This window comes from Manis pentadactyla, chromosome X (assembly GCF_030020395.1).
Source record: "Manis pentadactyla isolate mManPen7 chromosome X, mManPen7.hap1, whole genome shotgun sequence".
Lineage (NCBI taxonomy): Eukaryota > Metazoa > Chordata > Mammalia > Pholidota > Manidae > Manis > Manis pentadactyla.
In genome coordinates, this window is record NC_080038.1 from 12,747,053 (window position 1) to 12,768,694 (window position 21,642).

General features: G+C 42.4%; 1 protein-coding gene and 1 long non-coding RNA gene across 2 annotated transcripts; both read left to right on the forward strand.

Annotated features, from left to right (window-relative positions):
- The first annotated feature begins 858 nt into the window (after positions 1-858).
- On the forward strand, positions 859-20,700 carry LOC130681765 (sex comb on midleg-like protein 1). Its single transcript, XM_057495329.1, has 3 exons — positions 859-1,071; positions 15,475-15,943; positions 17,345-20,700. Exons 2-3 carry the CDS (start codon positions 15,526-15,528, stop codon positions 17,560-17,562), a joined length of 636 nt encoding a protein of 211 aa, XP_057351312.1. The 5' UTR covers positions 859-1,071; positions 15,475-15,525; the 3' UTR covers positions 17,563-20,700.
- LOC118926256 (uncharacterized) lies at positions 9,985-15,450 on the forward strand. Its single transcript, XR_005030383.2, has 3 exons — positions 9,985-11,233; positions 11,962-12,039; positions 14,994-15,450. It is a non-coding gene; the product is annotated as an uncharacterized LOC118926256 (long non-coding RNA).
- Positions 20,701-21,642: the final 942 nt, after the last annotated feature.

Sequence of the window (21,642 nt, forward strand, 5' to 3'; positions counted from 1 at the left end):
TTATGGCTTTACTTTGAAATACCTGCTTTACTTCTGATAGTTACTCAGACTGTGCCTCCTTCTAAGATAGGCAGCCTCGATATACCTAAGACAATATGCCACGAAATAATATTATATACCCTTTATTACATAGCAAATTTATGTGACAAATTCTGTTCTAAGTACTTTGCTTACTCTAACTCATGTACTCCCCATGTTGTGCCCATTTTACAGGCAAGGAAACAAGCACAGAGCCGTTACTTGACTTGCCCAAAGCCATAGAGCGATTCAGTGTTGGGGCGAGGGTTCAAAGCCAGCAAATCTGGCTCCAGGGTCTAACAGCATTTTAAATAGCTTTCTCCTTGGTTGTACCAAACTAAGATCGCAAGAGTTGACTGCTAAGAACCTGCCCCGATCCCCTTCAAACTCCAGCACTGACTTGTACACCTAGAAACAAATTAACATCGACGTTTCTGCTGCGTCATGGGGTGGGAGGTGACGGAGTTACATTTTTTAAAAAGCTTCAACCAACCAACCAATCACAGCCCAGCTGCTCACTCACGCGAGCCTCCTCCAAATTCCAACACCGAGACCTCAGGGTGGCTCGCGACCCCGCGCTCCTGCGCAGCCGCAGAAACACCTCTCAGTCTCGGAGGCTCGCGCCTGCGGTCTAACGCCGGCTTCCAATCCCATTAGCCTCCGCGAACGGAAATCTGAGCTCAGACTCCAAGCCCCAGGCGCTCCAAGGCATTGCTGCTACGCAGTGTAAGCAAAGCCCCTCCCCTTGGCTGTCGCCCTAGCAACACCTCGTTCCGAGCAGCTGCGCAGGCGCCCGCAGGATTGGTTGGTTAACAGCAACCTGCTCGCTGCATGTTGTCACTGATAGGGGGCGCACCGGTCCAAAGCAGCCGCGGCTTACGGCAGACGCGTTACGTAATTGAGCGCGACTTCCGGTGCGCGTACTGTTCTCGATCCTCTCGATTCTCTCGGGATCCTTACCGTCTTTGCAGTTGTCGCTCGAAGGACGGACCCCTGCTAGCCGGCTCCTGCCCCCTTCGGAGGCCGAAGTGGCAGTCTCTAAGGTCAGAAAAGGTCCGTCTAGTGACATTTTCCCCTCATTAAACTTTCTTACCTCAGGTGTTCACGATAAGTGGTTGAGTGATTGGCTTAACGGATGGAGAGCTCCGGAGCAGGGGGCGCGACGAAGGGGCCGGTCAGAATGTTCTTTGAGGGAGAGTAAGGTTTCGCTTTTCGTGAAGAGCGAGTGTACATTTATATTTCAGCAGTGCTTGGGGTGGTTTGGGATGTTTTGTAGTGGTGCCATGCGCCTCTCCCGGGACGCCGGCGCGTGTGAGCTTTTGAGGTTTGGCTGCTGTTCGAGTACTCTGCTGACTTCCTGGGACGAACGGAGCCTTTTTCATCCTTTTTCTTCCTTGGCGTAGGCGGGTGGGAGACGAGGAATGACCGACGCTTTCAGACTTTATATGGAATTTTGAGTTTACAGAATTGATAAACTAGCGAGTTGATTCGTTATTACACTTTGAGATTGAGACGTTGAATTTGAGGCGTTCATGCTAAACGCGTTTGATCAAAGACGGTGCAGCCTCCTTGTTGTAGGTAAATATGTAAATGAGGACAAAGAAAGATGTGGGTTGAGCACGGTCTTTTGATAACTTCGTCTTGTTGGGATCGCTTCCCTCCCTCTCCCTGACTCTCCCCAAATTCGGACTGCGCTATGCTCTAGAGTTTAAAACTAATGTTCACAAATCATGATTTTTACAAGGAACTTTGCCGCACGGTTTATATAAAGCAGGGTTTGGACTCGAGTCACTGCTGGGCGATGGGATACAGTTTGGGCGGCTTTATTCGCCATCTGGCCGACTTCGTAGTCTCTGAAGTTTAATGCGGGCAGGAGAAGGACTGCTTTCGAGAGTCCTGACAGAAGTTTTTAAAAATGATTGTTCAGTATATTGACACAGTTTTTCTTAAAAACTTGGAGTGGTCTGGCTCTTGTAATCTGCCCAGTTGTGCCGTGTGTTCCTTGCCTTGGTTTTCGGGTGAAACGCCGTTTTCATCCCTCACCATTGCGATAATTTGATGGCAAATAGATGCCTTGCACGTCGGGAGCGAAAACTTCAAATGACTTGAAAAAATGGCTTTGAAATGTCTTTAATGTCTAAAAAATGTTTTTTTAAGAAAACAGATGGTTTCTCGTTCTTATGTATCAAGAATTTAAATTTATTATTGTAAAATATAAATGAGCGTTTTAACTAAACTCATTTTACAGGATTTCGAATTTAACGAATTATGTTAATTTTGCATAATGTAGTCGTGGTTGGGCTCTAAGAAAATGTGGCAGAAACTTTATTGTGGGAAGAAGTGGAAGGGAACTAAAATTGATGCTGTGTCTGCTATGAACCAGACATGCTGAGTGTTTGTGTCATTTGGTCTTACATTGCCTTGTGAAGTAGCTATTATTCTAACTTTACAGTTTAAAAAATTGAAGCACAGAAAGGTTAAATACCTGCCTAAAGCAAAATAGCAAATTTTGGAATTTGGATTTGGAGTCAAGTATTTCTTAAAGCCCAGTTCTTTGTACTATGCCTTGGTACTTAAAACTAGTTTACAAGAAATGGTTGCTATATCTGCAGTGTACAGGTGCAATGTGAATGAAAATGACATATTATGGCCCTGAGGGTTTGTGGTCTTTGTGCTCCATGACAAATAGTTATGTTGGGGGAGTCGGGGGAAAGTGTTGTGAATACCCAAATAATAAAATAATAGTAGCCAACAGTGGGTACCCTTGCTATGCCAGTCATTGTTCTAAGCACTTGACATATATTAATTCACTTAATCCTCATAACTCCATGAGGTTTGTACTGTTATCCCCACTGTACAGATTTTTTTAAAAGTACAGGGAAGTTATGTAGGTTGTCCAAAGTCACACAGCTAGTAAGTGGCGGAACTGGGACCCAAACCCAGGTATCCTGACCCCAAGCCTAAATGTTAATGCTCTTCGATGCCTCTCATATAACTAGCCAATGTGTGACAATTGCTTTAAAAGCACTGAAGTTTGAGTGTTCTGGTACTTTGGGGAAAGCAGTGTCACTTCCAGATGGGGTGACATAGTACCTTTGCTCTGTGGAAATGGAACTTGAATTAAGCCTTGCAGTTGGATAGGTTCTTCTAGGTGGAGGGAGAGAGTAATTGTGGGCAGAGGGCATGACAGGAGTGAGAGGTTCAAAGAGTGCAAGATTGGTGTTGATTTGTAAATGTGCCAGAGGTAGAAATGTTGGGAGTCCAGTGGAAGACTCAATGTGTGCTGTTTCTGTGTCTAGCTACAGACAAGTTTTAGCAGCATTGTAATTAATCCAGTAGGAAATTGTCTAATTATCAGAGTCCATAACAGTGTTGGTGAACTTTGTCTATAAAAGGGCAGAGAGTAAATATTTTAAGCTTAGAGCAAGGGGACAAGTGCTGAGAGGTGTCAAGGCTCCTGACCATGTAGGACCTTGTAGGCCATGGTAGGAGTTTGAGTTTGTTGCTGTTATGAAAGGGATTCTAGGTGATTTTAATAATGAAGTAGTAAAGTGCATGGACTCTGGGGCCAGACTGTACCGGTTACTGGCTATGAGACCTGGGTAAATTATTTAAGCTCTCTTTGCCTTAGTTTTGTGTTAAGGAACACAGGTATAATAGTTAAGCCTGCCTGGTAGCATTGTCAAGAATACTAAATGCGTTAACATACCTCAAGTGCTTAGAACACTACGTAGCACCAAGTAAGCACTGAAAACTGTTAAATATTATCTGTACCTTGTGGTATATTCCAAACTTTCTGTGGTGAAATTATATTTAATGAAAAATTGTATCTGTAAATCTGTAAACTAAATTGTTAAATGTTGTAAGAGTATAAGAAACACTGTTAGAGTAGGGAAATTTTGACTCACTGTTGTCACTCTGAAGTTCAAGTAGAGGTACAAGACTGCTCTTGTAGCATTCTGTGTAAGAGTAAAACTTTAGGAGGGACAATATCCATGAATTGGGGACTGGTTAAATAAATTATGGCGTGTTTTCAAGATTGGAAACTAAGAAGTTTTCTGAGTGACTGCAGTATCTCTAAAGGTGTTGGCTTGGAAAGATTTCTCCCACCATTGACTACTTTAGCCTATTTTTTAGCTTTAGGCCAATTGATTCATACAATATGCTTTCTTGTGTCTGGCTTTTACTCAACATCATGGTAGTGAGATTTGCTCTCATTGTGTGGCAACAGTTGGTTCATTCTCATTGCTGTATGTTTTCATTGTATGAAAACATCGCAATTTAATTATTCATAGCTTCATATCTTGTATTAGTCTTATAACCAGAAATAAAAAACATAGTCAAAAAAGTAAAATTTGGTTAAAGTTACAGTTCAAATTGGAGGTATTTTATAACTTGGAATTTCCCACAACTTTAACCTGCATTTACCTGAGAAGTAATTCATTTTTTTAAATTTTAGTATCATTAATAAATAATTACATGAGCAACATTGTGGTTACTAGATTCCCCCTATTATCAAGTCCCCACCACATATGCCATTACAGTCACTGTCCATCAGCATAGTAAGATGCCATAGAATCACTACTTGTTTTCTCTGCTATACTGCCTTCCCCGTGCCCCCCCCACCTTATGTGTACTAATCCTAATGCCCCTTTTTCCCCTTATCCCTCCCTTCCCAATTGATGCAATTGTGAATGGAATTGTTTTCCTGATTTCTCTTTCTGCTAGTTCATCATTAGTGCATAGGAATGCAACTGATTTCTGTGTATTAATTTTGTACCCTGCAACTTTGCTGAATTCAGATATTAGTTCTAGTAGTTTGGGAGTGGATTCTTTAGGGTTTTTAATGTACAATATCATGTCATCTGCAAACAGTGACTGTTTGACTTCTTCCTTACCAATCTAGATGCCTTTTATTTCTTTGTGTTGTCTGATTGCTGTGGCTAGAACCTCCAGAACTATGTTGAATAAAAGTGGGGAGAGTAGGCATCCTTGTCTTGTTCCTGATCTTAGAAGAAAAGCTTTCAGCTTCTCACTGTGAAGTACGTTGGCTGTGAGTTTGTCATATATGGCCTTTGTTCTGTTGAGGTACTTGCCCTCTATAACCAATTTGTTGAGAGTTTTTATCATGAATGGGTGTAGAATGTTGTCAAATGCTTTTTCAGCATCTCTGGAGATGATCATGTGGTTTTTGTTCTTTTTATTGATACACTGGATGATGTTGATGGACTTTCAAATGTTGTACCATCCTTGTATCCCTGGGATGAATTCCATTTGATCATCAATCCCTCTGATGTATTTTTGAATTCGGTTTGCTAATATTTTGTTGAGTATTTTTGCATCTATGTTCATCAGGGATATTGCTCTGTAGTTTTCTTTTTTTGGTTTCTTTGACTGTTTTGGTATTAGAGTGATGCTGGTTTCATAAAATGAGTTTGGAAGGATTCCGTCCTCTTCTGTTTTTTGGAAAACTTTAAGGAGAATGGGTATTATGTCTTTTCTAAATGTCTGACAAAATTCAGCGGTGACTCCATCTGGTCTGGGAATTTTGTTTTGGGGTAGTTTTTTGATTACCGATTCAATTACATTGCTGGTAATTGGTCTGTTTAGATTTTCTGGGTCAGTTTTGGAAGGTTGTATTGTTCTAGAAAGTTGTCCATTTCTTCTAGTTTATCCAGTTTGTTAGCATATGGTATTTCATAGTATTCTCTAATAATTCTTTGTATTTTTGTCATGTCTGTAGTGATTTTTCCTTTCTTATTTCTGATTCTGTTAATGTGTGTAGATTCTCCTTTTTCTTTTAAGTCTGGCTAGGGGATTATCCATTGTGTTTATTTTCTCAAAGAACCAGCTCTTGGTTTCATTAATTTTTTCTATGGTTTTATTCTTTCAATTTTACTTATTTATTACCTGATCTTTATTATGTCCCTTCTTCTAGTGACTTTGGGCCTCATTTGTTCTTCTTTTTCCAGTTTCAATAATTGTCAATTTAGACTATTCATTTGGGATTGTTCTTCCTTCTTTAAATAGCCTGCATTGCTCTATACTTTCTCTTAAAACTACCCCTTCACTGCGTCCCACGGAAATTGGGGCGTTGTGGTGTTGTTTTCATTTGTCTCCATATATGGCTTATCTCTGTTTTAATTTGGTCATATTTAGGAGCATGTTGTTAAGCCTCCATGTGTTTGTAAGCCTTTTTGTTTTCTTTGTACAGTTTATTTCTAGTTTTATACCTTTGTGATCTGACACGTTGGTTGGTACAGTTTCAGTCTTTTTGAATTTGCTGAGGCTCTTTTTGTGGCCTAGTATGTGGTCTATTCTGGAAAATGTTCCATGTGCACTTGAGAAGCATGTATATCCTGCTGCTTTTGGGTGGAATGTTCTATAGATGTCTGTTAGGTCCATCTGTTCTGATGTGTTGTTCAGTGCGTCTGTGTCCTTACTTATTTTCTGTCTGGTTGATCTGTCCTTTGGCGTGAGTGGTGTGTTGAAATCTCCTAAAATGAATGCATTGCATTCTATTTCCTTCTTTAATTGTTAGTATTTGTTTCGCATATGTAGGTGCTCCTATGTTTCTGCATTGATATTTATAATGGTTATATCCTCTTGTTGGACTGACCCCTTTATCATTATATAATGTCCTTCTTTGTCTCTTGTTACTTTCTTTATTTTGAAGTCTATTTTGTCTGAGCAAGTACTGCAACACCTACTTTTTCTCCCTATTGTTTGCATGAAATATCTTTTTCCATCCCTTCACTTTTAGTCTGTGTATGTCTTTGGGTTTTAAGTGAGTCTCTTGTAGGCAGCATATAGATGGGTCTCGCTTTTTTATCCATTCTCTAAGTCTGTGTCTTTTCATTGGTGCATTCAGTCTATTTACATTTAGGGTGATTATTGCCATTGCAGGCTTTGGATTTGTGGTTACTAAAGGTTCAAGGGCAGCTTCTTTACTATCTCACTGTCTAACTTAACTCACTAATTATGCTATTATAAACACAGTCTGATGATTCTTTATTTCTCTCCCTTCTTTTTCTTCCTCCTCCACTCTTTATATGTTAGGTATCTTATTCTGTACTCTTTGTGTTTTCCTTGACTGAATTTGTGGATAGCTGATTTAATTTTGCATTTAGTTAGTATTTAGTTGGTCTACTTCCTTTGCTGTGGTTTTATTTTCTCTGGTGACAGGTAGTTAGCCTTAGGCATACTTCCATCTGGAGCATTCCCTTTAAAATACACTGTAGAGATGATTTGTGGGAAGTAAATTCCCTCAACTTTTGCTTATCTGGGAATTGTTTAATCCTTTCTCCAAATTTAAATGATAATCTTGCTGGATACAGTATTCTTGGTTTGAGTCCCTTCTGTTTCATTGCAGTGAATTTATCATGCCACTCCCTCCTGGCCTATAAGGTTTCTGCTGAGAAGTCTGATGATAGCCTGATGGGTTTTCCTTTGTAGGTGATCTTTTTTCTCTCTCTGGCTGCTTTTAATACTCTGTCCTTGTCTTTGATCTTTGCCATTTTAATTATTATATGTCTTGGTGTTGTCCTCCTTGGGTCCCTTGTGTTGGGAGATCTGTGGACTTCCATGGCCTGAGAGACTATTTCCTTCCCCAGACTGGGGAATTTTTCAGCAATTATTTCTTCAAAGACACTTTGTATCCCTTTTTTCTCTCTTCTTCTTCTTCTGGTCCCCTATAATATGAATATTGTTCCGTTTGAATTGGCCACACAGTTCTCTTAATATTCTTTCATTCCTAGAGATCCTTTTTTCTCTCTGTGCCTCAGCTTCTCTGTATTCCTGTTCTCTGATTTCTATTCCATTAACAGTATCTTGCACCTCATCCAGTCTGTTCTTAAATCCTTCCATTGTTTCATTTCTGTTATCTCCCTCCTATATTCATCCCTTAGCTCTTGAATATTTTTCTGTAGCTCCATCAGCATGCTTATGACTTTTATTTTGAATTCTTTTTCAGTCAAATTGTTGATTTCAGTCTCACTGAGCCCTCTTTTTTGTGTTTGAGGCTCTTTGGATGAGCAAGGTTATTCTGCCTTTTCATGGTGATGGGAGTTGTGTCCCTTCCTGCTTGCCAGTCACCTTGCCTGTCTCCGCTGTCTGTGCTGGTCAGACGTGCACAGGGATCAGCCTCTGGGTTAATCCCCTAAGCTGCTATGGGCAGGGCAGCCCTCCCGATGGTCTAGAGCACTGGCGGGGGTTGCAGGCAAGTGGCATGTGTTCTTCCGCGAGAGCAAAGTCCCTTCGTGCCTCTTGGTTTCCACGCCTCTCTCCGCTGTCTGTTCTGGTCAGCCGCGCGCAGGTAGCAGCCTCTGAGTCTGGGCCAGTTTGCCATGCGTAGTGCGAAGCCTCTGTGTTAAACTGTGTGGTTGCTGTAGGCAGGGCTGCTCTCCAGCTGGTCTGCAGCAATGGTGGGGATAGCCGGTTTGCTCGCTGGTGCTAGCAGGGAGGGAAGGACCTGCAGGCTGCTTATCGTGGTGAGGGGCCTCGGAGCTGCATTGACAACCAGGGGGATGGGGTGCCTGAAGCTCCTTAAAGTTCCTAGCCTGCTGGGCTGAGTGTGCCATGACGATTTTGTCCACCTGTAAACCCTTGTCCCTTTAAGACTTTTAAAGCGCCTGCTTTTCTTTTGTCCCAGGGCAGCTGGCTGTGGGAACCTGTTCACAGTCTTAGTGTCAGATTTTGCTTTTCTGCTCCTCTAATATCCAGAGCAACATGCAATGTGTGTCTGTGCTCCTGGGGCAGATTACTAGGGCTGGTTATTTAGCAGTCCTGTGCTTCCACCCCCTCCCCACTCTGATTCTTTTCCTCCCGCCAGTGAGCTGGGGTCGGGGAGGGGTGCTCGGGTCCTGCCGGGTCACGGCTTTGTACCTTAACCTTTTCCGCGAGATGTTGGGTTCTCGCAGATGTAGACTGGCTGGTGTACTGTATCTTCTGGTCATCTTTCAGTAATAGTTGTATTTGCTATATTTTCAAAATATATATGGTTTTGGGAGGAGATTTCTGCCACCCTACTCACGTTGTCATCTTTTCCTCCAGCTGAGGTAATTCATTTTTGCCCTCACTGGGGATTAATAAAGGGAGTTAGCTCTCTCATTTAACACGCCCCCTCCCAGTATTGCTATGACAGGGTTCAAATCTACTACAAGACATAATGTTATAGCATTGCCCTCTGTGTCTTTTTCTAGTTGTAGATTTCAATGACGGCATTATAACCAAGCCTACATAATTCTAGAATATTAGGGGGCTTATATTTCACATACATTTATTTACATAATGTCACTTTTAACTGCAGAAGCAGTCATAACCTTAGAGCTGAAATGACCTTAGAGATCATCTCAGCAGCTCTCACCTGGCAGGGGAGGGCACAGCATCTTTAGTGTTCTGCCTAGTCCACCCTACAGTGAGGGCACAGATCAGAATAGACCTCAGACTCACTTTCAGCGGCTTGCTGCTTCCATAAGTTTAAAGCCTTTTTGTGCTCCTTTACAGAAGCATTCAGGAAGTCTGCTCTCTCATTCTGTGTGTCCCAGCATTTACTCTGTAGCCTTTAAGATGTGAAAGATACACTTCACAATTTGGACTTGTGTTTGACCTTGATTCTTATTCCTAGGCATGGGTGGTGTAGCCCTTCAACTTTTAAAGAGTTACTCTAAATCACTAGGTTAAAACTTCTTGTTTTGTCATTCTTTAAAATTCAGCCAGGACTCTAATTCAATTTGAGTTGGCATTCTGAGAACATACCCATATTATTAAAGTAGTAGGTGTGTGAAGTGACTTTTTTGTGCATTGCTTTTCAGGAGTAGAACGTTTGTCTGTCCTAGGTGACCAAGCAGTTTCACAAATAAATCCTCCAGCAAGTTTAAAAATAATTAGGCCCAACTCAGAGGACGTGGAGTTTCTCCTGTTTCACAAAATGTCTAGCAGCTTCAGTGAAGTCGATGTGGTTTGTATTTCAAATGGAAAATCTTTATTCTTCTCATTGTGCTATATATCTTTTCTAAGTTAAATTTAATTTCATGTAGTGAAATGCAGAGATCCTACGTCTACGGTTCATGAGTTTTGGCAGTGATATATAAAAATGCTGTGAACATTTATATACAGTTTGTGAACAGATGCTAACATCTCTTTTGGGTAAATACTCAAGAGTTGAATTGCTAGGTTGTAAAGTTGATGTAACTTTATGAGAATCTGCCCAAGAGTTTTTCAGAATAGTTGTGCTACTCCACATTTCTGTTACTTTCTTCTGTTTCTTTGTCCTTGAAACTGAATAAAAAAGAGTTTATTAAACTATATATAATTTGGCTTAACAGGAAACACACTTCTTACTTGCATAAGAATGTGGATATTGCCACCTAAGTGGTATAGGCAAATTATCTTAACTTTTCTCAGCCCCAGTATTTTTCATCTTTGGAGATAATGTTAACTGCCTAGCAAGAGTCATTTTTTTCTGACAAATTGTATGAAAGCAGTTTGAAGAGCATAAGGCACTGTGCCAGGATAAGATAGTATATTTTTCTAGGTACTAATCTGTAGCCCAATTCCATAGTATTTTGGTTATGTCTCTTGAAACAAAGACATTCTAAGTATGTTTACTTTGAAATTATTCCTGAAGCTCATAATTCATTCTTAGAATAAAGAGTTATTAGATGAAATTGAATGGTTATTTTCTATTTATTTATTCATACCCCATCCCATTACAAAAAAAAATATTTCAAGGTGATTTAGAGATTAATTTATCAAGAAAAACAGGTGCTTAAGTGTTTCTTGTTTTATCCACTCAGTGGCACTATTGGAATATAAATGAAAAGCTGTGTTACACAGTTCTTTGTGGTTAGAAATACTGCTTTTACTCAGTTCTGGTGCCAGGTTACTAGTCTTTCTACTCTGCAGTACACAAGATGGTAAACTCAGTGGAAAATGATGTCATAGTGTACTTGGGTTATGTGGGAAAACAGTTTGGCAGGCACATCTTTTCAGATACTCTTAGCATTTACAATGGACAAAGGTCCTTTGGTATCACAAATAGGCCTTTGAATCTTCTTGAAAGTGAAATTGAAGTCCTCGATTTTTCTTTCAGTTCTTTTATCTTTCCTTTTATTTGCTAATAAATCTTCCATAGATAAGAACACAAATACCTGCTTCTGATGGTGATGATACTGTTCTGTATGCATATGAACCAAATACTGCATGTTTCAATAAAGTAAGTAATGTTAATTGCCATTTGCCAAGTATATTAACATATAACCATATTAAAGGGAAATATTTAAATTCTTCATATACTATAGAGTTCCTCTAAATTCACACTCAAGAAAATATTTGTTCTGAATTTGTTTGCTTCCATTCATTAGACAATGAGCACTTGATTCCTAGAGCCTGCACTGTGTACCTCATTGCTCTAGGCCAGTGGGTCTCACACATGAGCATGCATCAGGATCAGGTGGAAGGCTTTTGAGAACAGAGCTGCCTCTAGTCTCTGAGTTCTCAGTTCTGTAGTCGGGAGTGGGAGATTTTGCTTTCCCAACAAGCCAAGTAGGTAATATTGATGCTGATGGTCTACAGGTCATGATTTGAGAAACCCAGCTCTAAGCGGCTAATCACTTTCTAACGAAATTTCTATTTCCCTGTAGTCCTTATCTGGTATGAATTTTAGAGCAGTTTATACTCATTTTTAGTACAAAACTGTAAACTTCTGTCCTTCTGATGCATTAAATCTTTTCTTCCTCGCTCCATTAGCAGTTACATTTTCATTCTCCTATTAATGGTTTTTACTTTGTCTCTATTTTAGATGAAGACTTCTGAAACCCTTTGAAAAATTGGTAAAAATAAAACGAATTTAAATAAATATATATAAAGTGGGTGTTTTCTCCTAGTGTTTGGTTTGGTTCTTGCAAAAGTAGAGCATTAACTACTTAACTTTTAAACTATTAGCAGGAGAGTGTTCATTCTGAAACATTCAAAATGGAAGATCAAGAAAAAACAATTCAGGACGTCGTCACTTACTGCCAGGTACAAAAGTGCTCTCTCTCATGTAGATTTCCAGAATATTAAGCTAAAACTCTTTATCTTATGAAGAGAAAGTGTACAATTAATTGAAATTTTGCTGTTGCTGATAATTGAAATTAACCTAATATTATTCACCCATTGTGATGATTTTTAACAATTTCTACTTAGAATAATATTTAGAGGTAAAAATTTTGAAATACCAATATGTAGATTTTATACCTTTTTAAAAACCCTTTAACTGGTCAAATGTAAATATGTCTCTTTCATCTGGATTGCTCAATATTGAATTTGTTTCCCCTAAAAATAATCTTTAAAGGAAATTGAGTTAGATAAAATACAGTATGAGCCTAAGTGCATGCCATGACATCTCAACTGAAACAAAATGTCACCCCCCAGTGTTTTTTACTTAGTGCATCTTGCACGGTTTTGAGGGGATTTTGTAAAGATTAGAATGTTGGTAGAGTCTGGTGGCAGTGTGTATTACCAAGGGCTTGGTGAGTTGCAGACCCTAGAGGGAATGAAAGATTATTTTTTAAAAACTATTCCTTAACATACCAAGTTTCTTGAGTCAAATGGGCTAACAAACCATTGAGAAGTAGGAAATATTTATGTGAGTCTTTATCATTATTATTACGAGGAACAGGCGTGCTCTGCGTAAAGGGGACACACCCAGGCTTCTGAGGGGAGGGGAATCCAGAGTCTGGGGGCGGGGGTGTCTCCTTTCCAGAAGGGCGTCCACGGCCTGCATGACAGAAGCACCCACTTCTGTTCCACACCAGGGCGGACACTGCGCTACGGTGCCTTGGGAGCCATCGCGCAGGAGGAGGTGGTGGGGAGAGCCTGCGGGGGGAGAAATGCCTGGGGCCCGTGTGGCAGCCCCGAAGTGGGCCATGAGGGGTCCTCTCCGGCTCTGCTAGGTGCTGGCTCTCTCCTTTCTTCACCTCCTTGCCTTACGGGACTAGAGCCCTGGTGCAGCGCTGGCATCTGGGCTTTTTCTGGCCTTGCCCAGCCTCCTGGTGAGGAAAACCCCTGCCTGGTCCGGGCTGGGAAGCGGGGGGTGGACCGTCGGCCGCGCTCTAGTCAGGCCCTCTCCTTCCGCTCCAGCTCCAGGCACCCAGGCCTTGCCTCTCATTTCCTGGAGAGAGTGGAGAGCGGGGAGCAGAAATCCCCTGCAAGTCCAGATTCCTCCCCTGGCAGCCACCTCCTTCCCGTGGGACCCCCTCCTCCTCCTGGCAGTCTCCCTCTGTAGGGCGCGCACCTCCTCTGCTTTCTGCCTGTGACCCCCTTTCCCTGTGCTGAGGCACCTCCCTTCCCCCGTCCCCGCTCTCCCCTCTGCCCTCTCCCCTCCGCCTCTGTCACTCAGCATATTCTTCTGAGCTTAAACACAGTCGCCCTTTTTGGCCTCCCATCCCCCTGGCCGTCATCCTTTCTCTCTCCTTGCCTTCGTAAAATAACACAGCTCTTTGGACATCACTTATGTTCACTCTCTGAACGTCCGACTTCCTGTGCACTCTGAGTGATGTGGATCATGCTGTGCCTTCTGCCCCGTGTGCCTTCGCCCCATCTTTACATGGGAACCCCTTCTCGGCCGGCAATTCTCAGCGCAGGCGTCTCCTCTGAAAGGCCTGCCGTGACTGCCGGCCTGGGTTAGGTCACGCTCTCCTGTGCACAGTTAGCCTCCTGTGCGCACCTGGGTTGTGGCCTTAAGAGATGCAGTAGGTGACTGTGCGCTGTTGCACCGGTCAGCGTGTGGTATCATTGCTCTGGTAGCATTAACAGAATACTATGGCACCTTGGTTTGTCCTCAGGAGAACCCTGAGATGTATTTTCATCCCGATTCTATTCCTGTGGAAATTGAAGCGCAGAGAATTTAAGTGACTTCCCCAAGGTCGCACAGCTCCTAGGGGCCCAACTCTAGTATTTGAGCCCAACTGTGTTTGCGTAGAGCCTGCACTATGTGCCTAGTGTTCTAGGCCAGTGGGCCTCACACCTGCGCGTGCATCAGAATGACCTGGAGGGCTTGTGAGACCACAGATTGCTGTCCCCTCTCGGGGCTCCCTATTCAGTAGGTCTGGTGGAAGAGTTTGCATTTCCAACAAGTTAGTAGGTGATGTTGACACTCTGGTCCATGGAGCACACTTGAGAACCACAGCTCCAGGCTGCTAATCACTGTCTCTACTGACACTGCCTCTCCAGCTAAAAAGAAGAGAGTTCCTTCGGGCAGGAGCCGGTTGGTTGTTTTTGTTTTTGTTCTTTATGTCTGCGTTCCCAGCACCTAGCAGAGTAGTCCTGGAGGGTGATAGGCCTTCCGTAAATGTTTATTTGAGTGAATGAATGAAGCAATGAGGAAATGGTCCTGACCTCTTATTTAAGTGTATCTTTTTGCTGCAGTGAGATCTCTGTGTATTTCAAGAACTGTCAGGTTTGGGCAGTCCCATAGCTGGTTGGCATATAGTCCATGTGTACTCACAAGTTTTGTAAGGCTCACTGTTGAGTGTATCATCTTAAAACCCTTTGAGGCCAGGAGTCACATCTCTTATATTTGGCCCCCCATTCTTTGCAGAGTGGTCCGCTCACTGCCTGTTAGCTCCTACCGTCCTTATGTGCAAAGAGCCTCTCTGGCCTTTTGGCAGATTTGAAATTTTCTTTCCTAAGATGCACCTTCCTTGGTGTGAAATGACTTCCTCATAAATGTGGTGGCTCACAGGAACTGGGGCATGACTACTTTCCAATAATAACGCTTCTTAAAATGCCCGTGGGATGTGGAGCAACTGAGTAGGCAGTGGGCTTATCTCCGTCCGCTGGGCTGTGTGTCACCCACAACTGGGCATCAAGTAGGAAACCGATGGCTTGAGAGCTTTCTTTGTTTCTAGCAGTCAAAATTTGGCTTGTTGTTATTTTCTTAAATGTTCCTTTTCTTTTGGAAGAGGACCTACCAGTAGCTTGTATTATACTAGGCCATCTATGATGCCATTCAAAACCTGGATCAGAAGTTTGATGTTATTCACGAAAAGATTTCAAAAATCGACCGTTCTGTGACATCAATTTGGCTAAATCACGTGTTATAAAAATATTTTCACAACTATGATAAGCCTCTGGTTTGTAAAGATGCCAATCAGAAGCGAGAGAACTAATAAGGGCCGAGCATCACTTGCTGTAGCAGCAAATGGGAAGCTAATCCTATGTTGGAAAAATGCTAAAGTTTAGGTTTGAGAAATGTATGGCAATGGGTATTTCTTTGTTTGTAAACTTACTATAGAAAAGGATCTTAAAAGATCACATTGAGGAGGGATAAAACTAATCAAAATAGAGTATCAGTCTTTCATAATATAAAGCAATGCTTCATGGAAAATAAGTTATAATACGTTTACTATTTATGTTATTTCCTTTTCTACTCATTCACAGTTGGTTTTTTATGCTGGCTTTGTGTCATTTCAGAAGTCACCTCAAGATGCATACACATGTTCTAATGGCCCGCTTTCCAAAAAGATGAAACTGAAGAGAAGGGAATCTAACAATGGAGATTCTTACCCTCAAAGTTGTTGCCACGTTTTGCCAGTAAGAAGGCAGGAAAATGATTTCATTAGCAGCATTGTGGGAACATATTTCCGCTCCAGTGGGTTCTGTGAGCAGGATCTAGGGGTGATCCACCTGGAGCTTAAAGACACACAGGAGGAGCAGGAGGAAGTGGAGTGGGAGCGGAAGTGGCTGCTGCGTTCAAACCAGAGCAGCCCCGCTCCCTCCGACATTACCGCTGATTCCTATCATTCGTGTCTATGCCCGGATGATACACCAGAGGGCACCTGCTCCGGGCCCTGCTCTCCCGGCCATGGGGCCCACAGCACCAATAGTCTCTCCCCATCTGCCGACTCTCCCACAGCGGTGTCTGCAGCCCAGCCGGCCCAAGGTGAGCCCCGTGTGGCACAGAACCCTGAGATGATGACTGACCAAACTTTAAAGGATACGAACCTCAAACCACATGCGTCATATTTTGGCATCCCACCCACCTTCGGGGAGGATGAGATGTTACCCATGACATGTAGCACTGCTTAACCTGTAGTTCTCAAGATTCTTGATATAAGCTCGTGGAAGCTGTTTGTTTTCTATTTTGAGGGCTGGTTTGGGGGATACTCATAGTGATAACTAACATTCACTGAGTGTGTATTACATGCCAGGCACTGTGCTAATCACCTGACATGCCTCTTCTCCACTAATACTCATAGTGACCCCACTGTGAGTTTTTTAATCTTCTGTTTTTCTTTGCCCGTCCCTCGGTAAATACTCAAAATGCTCCTGAAATGTCCAGAGATACAAAAGAAAAAGTACACCTCTGGCCAGCTCACACGTAACAAAGATCAAGTTTGTGCCGACAGTCCCTGGCTAGAGAAACAGATCTTCCTAGTGAACTGCAAAACTCTCTTTGGTTATCCCGCACTAACTGTAGAGGGTCAAGTGCTGCGGTGGAGTAATGGATACCTGTTTAGACACAAAGCAGTTTCAGCACACCTCGAACGGCACACCTAACACTTTGTGAGGTCTGAGCACTTGGGTTGTCTCCTGTCTCAGCCATTTCTGTATCAGACAACCTTCAACCAAGGTATCTGTTGCACTGCAGTTCCCCTTGAAAGAGGTCATCAATGTAATATTAAAGTTACTTCTAAGATAGCTAAGCACAATAACCTTGTTTTCTTCAAACTTCAGAAAAGCACTTAAGCCTTAAGAGACAGGAATTCAAAACATAAAGTGGGGCAAGAAATAATCCATGTTAAATACCTGGGAGTGATCCAGTAAAAAAACTAATTTGGTTCTCAAAGATAATGGGATTTTTGAAATTCATTGATTGAAGTGAATAAATGTAAGCAGTTGTAAAACTACATTTTGGGGAGTTCCATTCTATTTCGCTAGTAAAAACCATAATCTGGACCAAGCAGAGGAGAGAGATTGAGAGAAATTCATTGAAATAAGTAGTGAGTAGTAGGTTAGCTTAGATTAGCCCAATTTCGCCCACGGATCAGGTCTTTTGCTGGATTTGCCTGTGTGCCAAGAGGCCCCGGACTGCTCAGTCGGTTTTATGATCTTTGAAGCTGTGAGGTACCTTCTGAAGCTGGTCTTGTTGTTTGCAGAAGGTCAGAGGGGATGCTCTTGGGTAGCCGTCCTCAGGCTGTCCTCACCTAGGCTTCCACTGGGTTCACACGGACTCCTGGTCCTGAAGGTTCAGGAAAGAGACCATTGCTCCCTACCTAACATCTCTTCTTTCAGGATAATGATCAGGTCAGGTTTGATTTGTCTTCCTTTCGCCCCTTTGAAGCTACAGGTGCATCACCAGTTAGCGCTGGCTCAGATATGCTACAAAGAAGCTTCTCTGATGACCCTGCATCTTGGTCCATGGAAGAAGTGATCCTGCTCCTGAAACAAAAAGATCCTCAGATATCAGGCCTCCTCGCTGACATCTTCAGGGAACATGTAATGTTGGAGGGACCAGTGCATCTTTTGATCTGGTTTTCCTGCCGTAATGTCTTTGAATGACCTGTGCGCAGGCCCTTCAGTTGGATGCTCCTTAGTGTGGATGGTGGGGAAGCCCTACCACCTGATTTTTCCATTTGTGAGAAACGTTGCTTTTCCCAGGGCTAGATCCTTAAATGGTGGAGGCTGGATCTGTGCTTTAAGTGGGTGCCTGCCTGCATACCTAAAATCCTATAAGCCTTCAAGTTCTCAAGAGAAGGTGATTCGGCATAGCCACTCTCGGGTGTCTTCTCCTTGTAACAGCAGCTACAAGGATCCTCCTTCCCACCTGCTCCCTGCTCGGCCCCAGGATGTGAGTGGGAGGGGGGTGACCGCAAGCTGTGACAGGGTGTCCTCCTTGTTAATGACACCCGGTGAATCCAGCAGCGGATTACGTTTGGCTCCGTTCCTTTAACCTTATATGGTTATCGACACATTGGGATGCTGATACTCTCAGACTATTTACAAAGAAACATCGTGGCCTTAATTTTTACAAGTTCTACTTTCTTGAAATTCTGGCTTTAGTTAGTAGGAAACATATGGAAGCTGCCTGACAAAGATAGTACTTTAAGGGAAGTCAGGTCTCTTCAGACAGTGATTTACGTTTCTGCAGTTTTGTTTTTAACTCAGAACTGGTGAAATCCAAATAACATGCTTCAGTAGCATCACTTGGTCAATTAATATGATAAAGAAATTTAGGAGGATGCCTTGTGACTCCCAAGTAATATTTTTATAGTGTTTCCTAATGAATAAAATTGGTGGCCACATATCTGATGTACCCTTTTCACGATGGTAAAAAAATCAGTAAATTGTTTCTGCATCTAATTAGCATCAGGTAACTAATTAGTTTTCAACATCAAGACAACACTGTACATAGAGCACATGTATAGTATGTACTGATGCTGACATACTAATATTCCCAGCCCCTCTACAAAAGTTAAAGACCATCTGAAATTCCTTTCTATCTTTCATAGTTTTCACTCTTTTTGTCATACCTGTGCAACATTTCATTCATCACATTGTATTTAGTATTTAAAATGAGGTAGTGTGAAGCATGGGCCATTTCTAAGAGACTAGATTAAATTTTTCTTAGTTTGCAGTAAATGTACAGATGATCAAATGGTGCTTCACTGCACAAAGTATAGATTTTTAGCAGTCTTTATCAAGCAGATGCAGATTCAGAATACATCTGGAGTGAACTGCTCTGTAATCGGTGTTTACATGTTCTTACATACAAAGAAATAGCCTTTCTGATAGACTATGGAAGCATCATTAACTATTATAATTTCCTTCTCTGTGCTGGACATTGATGGGAAAGCTCTGCTACTCCTCAAGTTTGACGTGATGATAAGGTACATGGGGCTGAAGCTGGGGATGGCCCTGAAGCTGTGCCACTACATTGAAAAGCTTCAGGAGGAACATCACCTCGACAAGTGAAAGCATGTTTCTGTAGATTTAGGTTGGATGTAGTTGTGGGGAGACCAGTGCATCTTGGTGTATGATCATTTCTCTGCCCTTAGCGATTTTCGTTGTGTAGAAGTTTCCTCTAAAAATATGTTACCTCCAGAATTGCATCAAATTGGTAGTTTGTTCTTTACATCTTTTTATTACTTTCATTGTATACTTTACAAATATGCTTCATGCAGGAAACAGAGAAAGAACTTTGGTTTCAGTTCATGTTTATACATAGAACCAAAGCAGCTGAATCCCAAAGGGGAGATTAATCCCTAATTCTTTTGCTGACAAGTTCTCTAATGAAATCCATGAGAAGTTCTCCCTAAAGATGCAGCTATAGGTAGATATCATCTTTCTCAAATATTTTATGTCAGCTACTGCACTGTCCTGTTGGTGCTCTACCAGTTTCCCCAAAGGGAATGGACATATAAATCCCTTTCATTCCTCTGACTATGTCTCTGTATGTTGTTATTTTTTCTTCTTTAAAGAAAAAAAACTATAAGCTTTCCTGAAGTGTTCTTACCAGTGTTTTAATAAATTATAAGAAAAAGTAGTTGTTTTACTCAAAAAGTATTATACTATCCAGGTGGTTTGGAGGGAGCCTGGTAGCTCTTTTTAGTTAAGTACCTCGTATTTTGAAACTTCCGTATCTTGCCTAAGCTTTGACATTTAAGTAGGCATTCATTGCTCCCATCCCTCCCTAAAGTTGCATATGTCCAATTGTTTAAAAGGCAAGTAATTTACTGTGTGTTTATTCCTCGTGTGGATACTCCTTCATATTTATCTTTTATTCTATACCTGAAGTATACACAGAAGTAAATCTTTTTTTCATTTAAAATGGCACACTTTGCTCTTCCACAGAGGTAAAGATTACATACAGCGAGATGCGTTTTTTCGTTAAACATACGCACATCCTTAGCCACCACTGGGACCTCTCTCCTCACTCTTCAGAGTTTCCACGCAGGGAGGTTCTCTGTCTTGAGCAATGTTTCTAATTTGCTTTCTGAGCCGTTTATCCTACTAAACGTTGGGAAGAATATTTTGATTTGTCATTGTGCTCTTTATTTTTAAAATGAGAACTTTTAAGTGAAACATGTTCATTGTTATTATTTTGTTATAATTACATTGCTATATAACATAAAGTGTTACTGTTTATAAGCTATGAGAATTGGTGCCACCGTATTAGCCATGTGTTAGAAATACCAACGAAATCTTCACCAAGACCAAGAATGTATATTTTCTTTGTAGAAAAACACGTGTGCTTCATAAGCAAATGCAACTATTGATTGGGCATAAAGAGTGGTTTCATTTATGTTATGTTTTATCCTACTCATTTGTGTTATTCCTTATAAAACAAGATTCTAATTTAAACTTGGGCTTTTTGTCAAATTTTTGTGTGAAGATACTGTGTCCAGCTGAACAGACCTCAGGTGCTTGTGTGGATAATACATTTTACAGTTCTCAGATTTCAAAACACAATAAAGTTGAATAAGCACAACAATTAGTGTAAACCTCAGATTTGACTTTACTTGCCTTCAGCACAGCATCAGCATATCAATGTATGAGTTTATTAGAGTTGAGAAACCAGCAGTCTAGTTAAACTCTGGGGTTTTATGTCCAAGTACTTGAGAGTTAACGCTTGCCGTCATTCTGTGGGTGGACAGATTCCTGGGAGCAAAGGACTGGTCTCTTGTAGGGGCCTTAATGAGGACGCCAGTGGAGCAGGGGGAAGTTAAACAGTACACTCTGTGCACGGTTTTGTGGCTTGCGACGTTACTGGGGACAGGAACTTGATGAGCTAGAAAGCGCCAGTGTCCGCATAGCTCGTCCCACCTGAGTTCGTACATCTCACTGGCAATTCTGGCCGCTCTGTGCCCTGGCGGCCAGAAGCCATGCTGCCTCTCTGCCTCAGCCTCCCCGCTTGGCTGGTGGATGAGCCTCAGAGGCTCGGGGTTGTGGCTGAATCTCCTTCAGAAGCTGACCCCTCAGCCACTCTGCCCCAGGAGCTGCGGCTCCAGGCCTCTGAGCCCAGATGCGCTTCCTGCTCTGGCTCCTGAGCAGCGTGTCCTGCAGCTCCTTACAGCCGAAGGGCGTGAGCTGAGGCACTAGGATGACGCTCAAGTGGCTGGAGTGGGGCTTACAGTTAGTGTCGCTTTGCTGTGTGGGACACACGGGGCACTCAGAAGCACTGGTTTCTCACTGCCTGGTGTGTATGTTTTCAGTGCAGAGCATATCCCGCCGTGCTAGCCTCCCGTGGCCTGCCAGGCTCTAGAAACGACCTTCCCTCTGCTTACCCTGCAGTCCATCCTTTGCCCGGCTGTAGACAGCTGAATTGGGCAAGGTGGGTGCGAAAGCTCGCGTCACGGCAAGCCCGTGCTTCCCTTGGGATGTCTTCTGCTCCGTGTTCAGGGAAGGATTTCCCAGACCCTGAAACCTGGGCCCCTCTGTAAGTATGGAAACGCTGTGCCCTTCCGGACTCTTCTGGAGAATTAAGCCTTCAACACCCTGACTAGGAGCAATGTAATGGGGAGGGAAAGCGCGGCTTTGTCACGCTGCCCGAGGGATCGGAGGCGCGGCTGGCTGAATAAATGGAGGGCCCCAGGTTGTTCTGGGAGAATGTCCCCTCAGATCTGTCTTGGGGACAGAGCA